Raw genomic sequence first — 12,910 nt, 5'->3', positions numbered from 1 at the left:
ATCAGACATCAGGACCAGGTAAACCATAAACTAGAATAGGAAGTATAGACTAAGGGGTTGGGGATGGAATGGAGCAGCACATGCCAAGTGTGATATTTCACAGTTGATATGGTTGAGCTTCCCAGTGGCCAAAGCAAAAATAGGAAACAGAGTCAATTATGTAGTTCAGAATATCTGGGTAGTGTGGATGTACACAATCTGCCATCAGAGGAAGCAAAAAGCATTTTCCAGCACTTAGCCCCAAAAGAAAATTTTCACATGGTTTATATTGGCCACACTAAATTCCGTCATGCACAATGTCCCTGGCCATGTTCTTGAATGTAAATCAGTAACAGGTTTCATAACCCTATTTCTTGAAGCATCCTTTGGAGAAAGCCAACAGAATAGCCCCAAAATACAACCATCAAATCAGATGGGTTGACCATCTGATAGTTTAAGATGACAGTGCCTGACGAGATCCCGACTTCAGGTGTTCTTATGTGTCAGCAGAAGGTGGATCCATCTACTCTCATGATTAAATAAATGCAACTCCTCCTAAAACTCCTCTTTTTCAGGGCTCAACTCTTAGTCCAAACAAATGGTGGGGCAGGGAGGAAGTAACAGACTAACAGGTACAAAACTGTGCTGTCTACCCTAAGGGAATCATTGTGCAGTATATGCAAGTATTGAAGCAACACACTGTACCCCACAAATATGTACAAGTAAATGTAAAATTTTTTAATTTTTTAAAAAGAAAAAGAAAAAAATTCCTTTTCAAAAAACTAAATTTGTTATTAAAAGTCTAATGTCCAAAAAAAAGCAAAAAACAAACATACACATGGAGGATGAGGGAAAGAGGTACAGAAGGTGAAGGCAAAGACATCTCTCAATGTGCAAGATAATCCATCTCCACCAAGTGGGGCCAGGTGTGCCCCACTAGGGGCCTGGACCAGGTGCAAAGGTGGGCCTCCCTTTGCCCACCAGCTTAGCCTCTTGGAGTAGGAGCAGTTAAGAATGGGACCTTCAAGACATGCAAGATGAGTCCCAGGAGTTGGTCAGAAACCAAGAGACCAATCAGAAGAAGGTCAAAGTAATTCAAGCCAAAGTCTGAACCAGAGCTTAGACAAAGAGATAGGGGTGGGAGAACAAGAAAGTTGAAAGATAGAAGTGAGAAATGGGTCTAGACCCCAGAATCATTCCAAATTCAAAGAAAATGTGGTCTTCGGGGTTTGTTGTCTGATTTCTATAGCCTTAGGGGTAGATGCACCGAAATAATTCTGAACCAGACAAAAGTGGTTTATTGTATTGCTCATTAGCTGATATTTCCAACCTTCATGGCTAACTCAGTTTCATAAACTACTCAGGATAGATCCAAGTTTGGGACCTGACCAAGTCAAAGAGGCAGATAGAGAAGATAACACACATATTGCAACTTCAAAAGGGCCAAAAATGAAAAGCGCATGTCCAAGGATGTTCATCCCAGGACTGTTGATAACAAAGAAAAACTGAAACAACCTAAATATTCAACCCATGGGAATCAATGAATTAAGATATGATACATTCATATGATAGGATACTATACAACCTTCATGAATGATTGAGAATTTGTTTATGAATATGGAAAGAGATGTACTGATAAACTATTAAGTAAAAATATAGATTACCAAAACATAAATTGTAGGTTCCCATTTTAGTTGGGAGAAATAGTGTACCCGTGGAAGCATGCACAGAAAAAAGTCTGAAAGCAAATACCCAAAGTTAAAACTCACTCTCTGTGGGCTGTGAGATCACTGATTACTGATGGCTTTTTTTTTTATTCATCACTAATTCTGGTTTGATGGTTTGGATTTTGTTTTTGTTTTTGTTTTCTTGGCGGGGAGAGATTCAATCAACATAGATTTTCTTACATAATTATTTTTAAAAAGCAGGAAAATAAAACAAGGTACAGTTTCCAACTTCCCACAGTTCAGGCCTGAGGCATTCGCTGTCTTTCTTGCATTATCATTATTTTCTTATTATTGTCATTTTGGTTCCAGATCCCATTCCTCTGTCTCCCTCGAAATCCACACTGAGACACATACTCTTCCAGGTGATGGGGGTATAGATGGTGGGGTTCTTGGAAGCATAGAGGTGGGAATTATATGACAAGACTGTGACCTAAGACCGTTGCTAGCCAGCCCAGGGTGAGGAGGAGCAGGGAGCGATGGGGCATTTGGCTGGGACCTGGATCTCTGCAGCCACTGGAGTGTGGGGTAAAGGTGGGTTGACCAAGGACAGAGGCCAGGGATGAAGTGACAGTTTGATCTCATGACTCATGACATTGCTGCTCCCTGACTCCTTTCCCAGTGAACTGGATGTAAGGCCTGAAGCTCAGATCAGAAATGTCTTCGTAAGGGCGTGGGTCTGTGGTTATGTTCGTGGTGTGATTTCCAAGTGATGCCTCTTGACAAAACTGGCTCCAGCTTCCCCACTTGCAGCTGAGTGTGAAATTATACCCACACTCGAGGATGTGCTTCTCAAACTCGAGTCTACATAACCCCTGGCTGTGAGAAGCCACTGGATAGAAGAAACGGCATTTCAAATGAAAAAAAAGAGTTTTACTGAAAATTAATGAGTTCATATTGTACAGCAATTAAAACAGACAAATACATTTTATTTGGAGATTTGGAAGGGTTCGTTTACGTTTCGGGATTCTAATGTTACAACAAGCACAAATATTACATGAAGTGGAAGGTGAAACCTAGATGAATTTAACATTTTAAGTCTCCAGAGACATTTTCTTTTTTTTTTTTTTTTTTTTTTTCCTTTTTGAGACCGGCCGCCCCGCGCTCAGCCAGTGAGCGCTGTGAGCACACTGGTCATCCCTATATAGGATCCAAACCCTCCGCGGGAGCGTTGCTGTGCTCCCAGCGCTGCACTCTCCCGAGTGCGCCAGGGGGCCAGCCCTCCAGAGATATTTTCTATGTCCTCCGGGATAGATCTGCTTCAGGCTCTGCCCCAGACCCTGCCCACATTCACTTCTCTTTAAGAAGCACTGGCTGAACAGATCACCAAAGTGTCTTATCTGGAATCTCTGGAAGGATCGATGACACTCAGATCGGTTACAACTCAAGGTGCCTAAGTTAGCAAGCCTCCCCTGAGCAGGTCTTAATGCCGGTGGGGGGACTGAAGTGATCTTCCGTATTTTCCTGAGCTGTTATTCTTTCCATTTTATCATATTAAAAACCGAGCTTCAATGAAGTTGAAATTCTTGCCCAAGGCCANCCACTGGATAGAAGAAACGGCATTTCAAATGAAAAAAAAAAAAAAAAGAGTTTTACTGAAAATTAATGAGTTCATATTGTACAGCAATTAAAACAGACAAATACATTTTATTTGGAGATGTGGAAGGGTTCATTTACGTTTCGGGATTCTAATGTTACAACGAGCACAAATATTACATGAAGTGGAAGGTGAAACCTAGATGAATTTAACATTTTAAGTCTCCAGAGACATTTTCTATGTCCTCCGGGATAGATCTGCTTCAGGCTCTGCCCCAGACCCTGCCCACATTCACTTCTCTTTAAGAAGCACTGGCTGAACAGATCACCAAAGTGTCTTATCTGGCATCTCTGGAAGGATCGATGACACTCAGATCGGTTACAACTCAAGGTGCCTAATTTACAACTCAAGGTGCATAAGTTAGCAAGCCTCCCCTGAGCAGGTCTTAATGCCGGTGGGGGGACTGAAGTGATCTTCCGTATTTTCCTGAGCTGTTATTGTTTCCATTTTATCATATTAAAAACCGAGCTTCAATGAAGTTGAAATTCTTGCCCAAGGCCACCCAGCTAGTAAAGGAACAGGAGCCGTATTTCCAGCTATAAAGTCAGTGCAGATAATAATAAAGGTAAGGCACCTTTAAGAAACAAAGTTGTTCCCAAACAGAGACGGTAGAATGAGGGCATGAGAGAAGACCATGTTAACTGCAGTCATTTCCCAGGGGTAGTAGGAAAATGAACTTTCACGTTCTACTTTACATATTTACAAATACTGTAATATTTGGATTGTTGCAAGCAATATGTTTTGTTTTGTTTTTTAACTCATTGTTTTGGCATTAACAACCAATATGGTTTCTTAATGGTGGTTGCCCAACAAGTCAAAAGGTTATTTTGGAGACACTAACCCCCCAAAACTTTCCTTGATCTGATGTTAACCTCACCCAGCTACCTTCTAATAATTTGGCTTCCCAGGGAGCTGGCTAGTAGAGATGAGGGCACTGGCCAAGCTGAGATATCTGTGTTGTCCATCTGTTTTGTATTTCTTATTATATGTAAATATGGCTCAACAAGTTTTTTCTCTTCACATCTGAAACCCTTCCTAGGGTCTAGCAAACAGAAGGAAACGTTATATAATGCAAGTCAGAGCAGAGAAAAACAACAGTCTTTTAGCGTAGTAACATACAGGCATTAGGTCACCCTTGGCTGTGTACAAAATCTGATTGTCCCATCAACGCCTGACCTTTTGTCAGAGAGCAAGTAAAGCCTTCTTTTTTTCTTCATCTTTTGCTGTGTTACTCAGAAGTGTTTCACTTGCAAGAGACAGAAATCTAATTTGAACTGACCTAAGAATAAAAATCAGGTAGATTTTATAGGCTAATATAGTTGAAAAATCCAAAGATAGATCCCTGGCTTCAGGCACAGTTGGATCTAGGTATTCAGACAATGTCATCGGGCCTTTGTGTGACTCTTTCCTCATCTGTCTTTTGCTGACTTTACTCTTGGGCAGGTTCTTTGCATGCTGTGGTCCCGGCAGCTCCAGGGTTCTATCCTCCAGTTTGGAAACCCAGCAGAAAGAAAAACTTCTCTCTAAGAGTTCCAACGGAAGTCCCAGAATTCAATCTCATTGGCTTGGTTAAGGTCACATGTCTCTGCCCAAACCGATCGCTGCAGCCAGCAGCGTGACAGATGCTGACTGGTCTGCCCTGACTCACATCAGCTCCGTCCTCCCACAGAGCCTGAGTAGGAGACCAATCCCACCGGAACCACACAGAATGACAGTGGGGAGTGGCGGTGGCCCAAAATGAAAACAGGCCACTGTTACCCCCAAAAAGGAAACAGATGCTGGACATGGGGGAGAAAATGATGCCCAGTGCTAGATCTGAGGCCCCCTTCAGCTTGCTCTGGGGAAAACACGATGTAAGGAAGTAACTGTCAAGTTGAAGGTTGAGGAGAAGAAATGGGATGGCATGGTGGGGTGACTGGGCTTCAGAGACAGAGGGGGAGGGGTGAAGCAAGCATTATTCTCCAAAGGAGAAAGCCTCTGTCAGGCTGGCAACTCCAGGACAGAGGGTGGCTCACAGCATCTCCCTTGGGGTGAGGGTGATACAGGATGTGCTCAGTTTCCCTGGGCTCAGGCTTCAGGACACATCTCTGGGTTTCCAGCCACTCCCTGAGGTCTCTGGCCCCCTCCGCTGGGCCCTCCCCTGGAGGAAAGTCACTGACAGAGGGTGGCTCACAGCAGCTCCTTTAGGGTGATGGTGATACAGGATGTGCTCAGTTTCCCTGGGCTCAGGCTTCAGGACACATCTCTGGGTTTCCAGCCACTCCCTGAGGTCTCTGGCCCCCTTCTCTGGGCCCTCCCCTGGAGGAAAGTCACTGTTGCCAGTTAGACCAATTTTCAGCACCAGCTCGGGGAAAATGAGACCACAAGGGGCTGGCTTATGAAAATCCAATGGCTGAGCATGCTCAGTGGGGAGCACAGAACATTCTTGAATATGTCTGGTGCATGTGACAGTATTTGACCAATGAACGTGCTCCAGGAAGAGACCGACTGAACATGTACAAGACTAAATATTACATAACTGGGATATTGAATATTCATTAGATAGAGAAACTATAAAAGCTGAATCCCAGCCAAAGGCAGGGCCGTTGCTCACTTTTCTTGAGGCAACCTGCACTTGGATGGCTGAGCTGTGCGTGCTTTACTTTGTATCAAACTTACTCTCAGCCAGCGGCTGCTCACTCTTCGTTAGCCAGCCTGCACTCCATACTGAACTTTAAGTGTTTTTCTTGCTTTTGTGTTAGACTTGGCGTGGGCCCTGCTCAGTGTCTGGAGCTGTGCCACACTCTCTCTGTGGAACCGGTATCTCTTATCTGTTACACTAAACCTGTTCTCACTGTCTACTGTGACTCTGCCCTTGAATTCTCTCCTGTGGTGCAGTCAAGAACCTGATAAGAGGACAGGGTGGGTTGAGGCTGACTATTGGGTCCCCAGGACCCTACCTCTGACATCAAGGGGAAGAGCCAAATCAGGAGAGCTGGACTCTGCGTGGCCCTCGACAGGCGGAGTGAGCAGCCGAGGACCCCTCAGCATGTCCCTTTGGATTCAGGGGGGACTGGATGTGATATTTTTGGTGGGGGGACATGGATATGCCACCCCACCCTTGTGACATTCAGGGAAAGGTAAGAGGGTCACATTTGCTTCCCTGCCATCCTGTTGGTGCTGCCAGTTCCACAGGATTCCTGGCAGCTTGTGCCAGCTGCCTAGAGGCTGATTGTGCCCACACGAGCTGATGAGCTTGAAGTTCATGAGACTGGGAACCCGACCTTGGACACTGGTGGATTTTACAAGGTCCTGTCCCTGTGGAAGGCTGCTTGGCAGGCAGCAGGCCAGCCTGCTCTGATCACACCCCATCCTTGCTTCCAGGACTTCTTTGCATGACTGGACCAAGATTCCAGGAAATCCCTGGCACGGGGCTTGGCTCAGAGTAGGCCCAAATAAATGGCAGCTGTCCTTATTACCACTGGGTACACAGCATGCCTAGCACACAACAAACGGCACCTATTGTTAGGCACGGGAAGTGCAGAGCGGGGCACCGATGAGATGCTCGTCAATCAGTACGGAACTGAGCACAGCAGCAGGTACTACTTACCTGTGGGCTGTTTTTGTTTTTGTTTTTCTGNACTGTGACTCTGCCCTTGAATTCTCTCCTGTGGTGCAGTCAAGAACCTGATAAGAGGACAGAGTGAGTTGAGGCTGACTATTGGGTCCCCAGGACCCTACCTCTGACATCAAGGGGAAGAGCCAAATCAGGAAAGCTGGACTCTGCGTGGCCCTCGACAGGCGGAGTGAGCAGCTGAGGACCCCTCAGCATGTCCCTCTGGATTCAGGGGGGACTGGATGTGATATTTTTGGTGGGGGGACATGGATATGCCACCCCACCCTTGTGACATTCAGGGAAAGGTAAGAGGGTCACATTTGCTTCCCTGCCATCCTGTTGGTGCTGCCAGTTCCACAGGATTCCTGGCAGCTTGTGCCAGCTGCCTAAAGGCTGATTGTGCCCACACAAGCTGATGAGCTTGAAGTTCATGAGACTGGGAACCCGACTTTGGACACTGGTAGATTTTACAAGGTCCTGTCCCTGTGGAAGGCTGCTTGGCAGGCAGCAGGCCAGCCTGCCCTGATCACACCCCATCCTTGCTTCCAGGGCTTCTTTACAGGACTGGACCAAGATTCCAGGAAATCCCTGGCACGGGGCTTGGCTCAGAGTAGGCCCAAATAAATGGCAGCTGTCCTTATTACCACTGGGTACACAGCATGCCTAACACACAACAAACGGCACCTATTGTTAGGCACGGGAAGTGCAGAGCGGGGCACCGATGAGATGCTCATCAATCAGTATGGAACTGAGCACAGCAGCAGGTACTACTTACCTGTGGGCTGTTTTTGTTTTTGTTTTTCTGTGTTTAGCTGGGCTTTCTCCTCTTCCACTCAGAAGAAATTTCTCATCACTCTGTCTTCTTCAGAAGGCCATCTGCTTGCAAATGTGCTCAAAGTACAAGCAAACTTTTTCCCACTGATGCTGACATCCAAGAGATGGATCTAAGACCCATCTGTGGTGGCGTTTCTCAAAGTGGGGTCCCCCAGTCTACCTATATCAGAATCAGGACGATGTTTGTTAACTGTGCGGATTTCAGATTCCATCCAGACCTGTTGAATCTCAGTCTCTGGATTTGGGACATAGAAATCTGCATTTTATTTTATTTTATTTTATTTATTTATTTATTTTTTGTCGTTTTCGTGACCGGTAAGGGGACCGCAACCCTTGGTGTGGTGTCGCCCACACCGTGCTCAGCCAGTGAGCGCACCGGCCATTCCTATATAGGATCCGAACCCGCGGCAGGAGCATCGCTGCGCTCCCAGTGCCGCACTCTCCCGAGTGCGCCACGGGCTTGGCCCGAAATCTGCATTTTAAAAGGGCTGGGCCAGAGTGGGAGAGATTCTGATGCATCCCACAGACTCATGAGCCATGGTTCTGTGGGCACTTACCAGGCACCTGGCCCCAGCAGGAAAGTCCTGATTCCAGGCCCTGCCCCCTTTGGCTCTTTTATCAGGCAATTCAAAGTCTCTAAGCCCGCAAGTTACTGATTAACCCTAGGTTTCAAGAAAATAAATAATAATAACTGTAGGGACAATATAAGCCAAGAAACAAGCTGGGCAGCCCTGGGAGAAAGTAGTGCCAGACAGCTATTGTCAACGCACCTGGCAAGAGTGAAAAGGAGGCTCGAAATGTCCAGCACAGGGTCAGCCTCCATCCAAGTCCCTGTCAATGTCCAGGCGCTGAGCAGCCGCGTGCCACAGGTTCCCGTGCCCAGAATGGCCGGTGATCAGGGTCCACAGCTGCCCCAGCCCATGTCTACAGGAGCCACCGCCACCACCACAGTGGACCCCCCTGGGAACAATCATGGCTCTGTGGAGGGCGACCTGGAGTGCCTGGTGTGTCGGGAGTGCTACACCTGTGCCCGGTGGCCCAAGCTGCTGGGCTGCCAGCACGCCTTCTGCACAGTCTGCCTGAAGCTCCTGCTATGTGTGCAAGACGACATCTGGTCCATCACCTGCCCGTTGTGCCGCATGGTCACCGCTGTCCCCGGGGGTCTCATCTGCAGCCTGCGGGACCAGGAGGTGGTAGTGGGGCGGCTGGCCCAGCCACGCCCGGAGGTGCAGCTCTGTCCTCAGGGGTTGGTGGATCCTGCCGCCTCAGCCACAGTGTACCCCAACTTGGCAGGAGAGAATGGGCAGGACACGGTGAGTGCCAACCGCGTGGCAGCCCGGCGCCTGGCCGCACACCTGTTCCTGCTGGTCTTGCTCATTGTCCTCATCCTGCCCTTCATCTACCCGGGTGTCATCAGGTGGGTGCTCTCCTTCATCCTCGCCCTGGCCCTGCTGATGTCCATCCTCTTCTGCTGCCACCCCAGCAGCCAGGGCAGCTGCCAGTCCTGGTCCAGGACTCTCTTCTGCAGAGAGCAGAAACCCAGCCAGATCTCTTCCATTGCCTGAGTGCCCTCTGCCCAGGGAGCCCCTGCAGCCCTCTGCCTCTTGGATTCCGTGACTTTCACAATGAATGGGGTAAGCGGCTCTGAACCCAAGACTGGCTCCATGGGGAGATTACATGCCAGCTGCACGCTCAAGCCAAAGCCAGAATGACCATCATGGGTCAAGGACTACATGACTGGACAATAAGCTTATGCCAGCCATTGGCATAGTACAGATAAACTATTCGGGGAATGGGGCAGGGAGGAGGCACAAACTACTTGAATGTGACAAGAGGGGCCTCCTGCTCCTCTCATTCCAGTGCTCCTGGTTTTCTGTATGTAACTTCAACAATTACAATATTGACCCTGTTGCAGAACAAATAGAACCAGAGCTCCTTTTTTTTTTGGCAATTTAGTTAGCTAGTTTGGTTTGTTTTTTGTGTTTTGTTTGGTTTGTTTTTGGTTTATTTTGGTTTTTTGTGTTTGGGGCAGTTTGTTCACACGTCTGGCTGTTACACATTTTCTCTCCTGAGAAGTTGGAGCCCACGGGAAATCCTCCTGTGCTTTCTCCAGTGCTGCCCATCTCATGCCCGTCCCCAGCACACCAAAGGTCCTGGTGGTTTGGGTCTCCCATGGAGTTGACTGCAGGGTTGGAGGGAGAGAGCCCGTGCGGACAGATGGTACTTCTGATGCTGCAGGGGGAGTCACACATTTAGCTGGCAGAGTAGGAGAGGGGTAGACTGGGGTGGGAATCGTGCCCAGCATGCCCACCAGGATTTCCCAGCTGTGTGCCATCAGGGCCTGACTTAACAGAAAATCTTGGGGTTATGAGGACTGCCCCCCACACACAGCAGGTACAGCTGCCCGTGTGATACACAGTCCACACCGTGGAACTGGATCTCTGTGGACGTGGCTTTCCATGTTATTGCATCTCAAGTTCCATGTGAGCTTTTGTCATAAAGATAAAAGGCCCCATAAATGCAACAGTCCTCATCAATAACCCCACCCTTCCCACCTCATTCTGAGAGCCACAATCATCTGAAAGTCTTTTGGGTCTTCTCTTGACCATTTTTGCTTCTTAATGTAAGGGAGGCATCTGCCAGAGGGTATGACTTTCCATGGTTGTGAGGGTCAGGGCTCTCCCAGGAATCTCTGAGGGAGTGCAGGGGCGTGGAGGGTAGAAAATGGCTCATTATTTCCTTCCAAAGGCCCCATACTAGAGAAATAAACTTGAAACCTCAGAGGGACTCACCAGGCACGATCCATTGTCCTTCCCTGTTCTGCCCCCTTTCCTCCTGGTGTGATGACAGTTACACTAGTTACACTGTGCCTTTTGTCAGGGAGGGATGAGAAAACTCTGCCACTGGAGCATGGGAGGTTAACCCCAGATCCATGGCTGTGTGTTGTGGAGCAAGGTCTTTTGCCACTCTGGGCTTCATTTTCCCCCGAATGAGCTAGTTGGACTAAATTATTTCTAAAAACCCCTGAAGTCCCAAGAGCTGCTGGGCCCCAGAACAATAGATATGGTTCATATCCCATGTAGACCCATACAGAGAGAAATTAAAATATGCGTATGTAACTAGCTGGTCTTAAAATCTGGATGCCTTCTGTTTTTCTTAGAAGGTATTTCCAGAGCAACTCTGACAGCCACGCCACTGGTGTAGGTGTGCATGCACCCATGCTTTTGAGCTAGGCCAAGAGGGCCCAAAGAACACCCTGTCTCCCAAGGCTCAGTAGATGAAGAGGATGGCCAGCATTTCCTGAGCTGGCCTCAGGCATGTGCAGTTTGGGATGGCTGCCCATAGGACAGGGAAAGAACATTCTCTCCCCACTCACTCCTCCACTCCCATTTTACCTAGTTCTTGGACACTTCACTAAGAAGAAAACCTCCACCAAGGTTTCAGTTGCTAATGATAGCACCTTTTCTACCATAATAATGGTGGGTGCATGTTTATTCAATACACGCCAAGCATTGCACTGACTGCTTTATATGCATTGTCTACTTGACTCTTCATAACAACCTTATGAAGTCGAGAACATTATTACCCCTCTCTTACAGAGGAGAAGACTGAGGATCAGAGAGGTGAATTCACCTGCCTAAGGTTGCACAGCCAGTCAATACCAGAGCTCCCTGGGGAATGAACCCAGGGCTCTTTCTGCCTCATCAAGCTGCTTCCTTTGTGTGCAGCTCCAAAACAACCAGGAGGCTGATCACCACTTTTGGTCCTGTGAGAGCTTCCATGGAGGACAGGCAACTAACTTCAGGAGCCTCCAAATTCCAAGGTCAGGAGATCAGAGAGGCCAGAGAATTCCAGAACCCATCATCTATGCTAAAGGAAAGAAAAGAGAATGATAAAAGTGGGATGGATCTCCTGTAGACTTTTTCCACCCAGCTCCAGCCTCCCCTGCAGGGGGCTATGCTGGCAGGAACACTGGAGTCCCAGGTTTGTGACTCCCCCAGTCCCATCCTTGCCCTTAAGCAAATCACTTTACTTCCCTGAACCTCAGGAGGTCCCTATAACAATGAGCCTCCTGTCATCATTCCTGGCACATGGTAGGCCCCCAACCAATGTGCCCTCTGTGCACCTGGGCAAAGGTGTCTGACACTGCTATCACCACTCCCTTTGAAGCCTAGCTGGTCCCAATCATCTTCTGGCCCCTGGCAGTGTGGGGGCAGAGAGCACCAGAGGCCAAAATCAGCCCAGGCTGGCCTGGAAGGGAGCAGAGGTGGAAGAAACCAGAGAGCCAGCCCAGGGTTCAAAGCCAAGCTCTGCCCCAGCATGTGACAGGAGGAAGTCACACTTACTAAGTTGTCTGAGCCTTCTTTTGCTCACCTGTAAGGTGGGGGAGGATGGCACACATTCCAGGGCCTTTGTGAGGATTCAAGGTGTTACTGGATGAGAATCCAGTGTCCTGGCAGGAACTGCCTTTATCATCAATCACCGACCCCCTTGAGTGAATGGGGCCTGTTCAGCGTGATAACAGCAGGAGGCTGGCCTTGATGATGGAGTGGAGAAACCAGTCCAGAGTGGGAGCATTGTCCAGGGCAGGCCATTCTGGTGGAGAAGCTTGTGCTTACATCCTAAGAGGAAGTCCTGAAGATGGAGAGGAACTGTGGGGCAAGGCCACATTCCATCCCCATCCGACCCATCTCCCTGTTCAGTGCCCTTGGCGTCAGACATATCTGGTTTGAATTCCAGCTTCGCCGCTTATGAGTCATCTTATCTCCCTGAATCTCAGGTTGTTTACCCATGAAACAGAGGTTATAATATATATCTCATAGGGTTGCTAGGGGATTAGTAAAATAATCCATGGTTGTGCACTTAGGAACATAAGGAAGTAAAGAAGAGGGGGGGAAGAAAGAGAAAGAGAAAGAGATTGAATTGAGTTCTAGAAAGCCCTAGCAGGAGAACAGACTCATTTATTAAAGCCTGGGCACTAGAATTTATCTCCTCCGTTATCAGCTTCAGCACCAGCTGCATTCTCAACAACAATCTAATAACAATAACCACTGGCATTATTTTAATTCACTGTGCAAAGTGTATTACATATATTATGACATATGCTGTAAAGCAGGTACTATTATTTCTGCCACATTACCAGTGGGGACACTGAGGCACAGAGAGGTTAAGTAACTTGCT

The 12,910-nt window shown here is 47.9% G+C and overlaps 1 protein-coding gene across 1 annotated transcript; it reads left to right on the top strand.

Annotated features, from left to right (window-relative positions):
- The first annotated feature begins 8,526 nt into the window (after nt 1-8,526).
- Nucleotides 8,527-9,294, top strand: RNF186 (ring finger protein 186). Its single transcript, XM_008592911.1, has one exon. The coding sequence runs from the start codon at nt 8,527-8,529 to the stop codon at nt 9,292-9,294; it is 768 nt and encodes a 255-aa protein (XP_008591133.1).
- Nucleotides 9,295-12,910: the final 3,616 nt, after the last annotated feature.

This window comes from Galeopterus variegatus, unplaced genomic scaffold, assembly GCF_000696425.1.
Source record: "Galeopterus variegatus unplaced genomic scaffold, G_variegatus-3.0.2 Scaffold8456, whole genome shotgun sequence".
Taxonomy (NCBI): Eukaryota; Metazoa; Chordata; class Mammalia; order Dermoptera; family Cynocephalidae; genus Galeopterus; species Galeopterus variegatus.
This window is presented reverse-complemented; position numbering and strand designations above follow the sequence as displayed.

Bases quoted from the DNA above. Each gene is read 5' to 3' on its own strand.
- RNF186 (XM_008592911.1), top strand. From the start codon at position 8,527: ATGTCCAGCACAGGGTCAGCCTCCATCCAAGTCCCTGTCAATGTCCAG.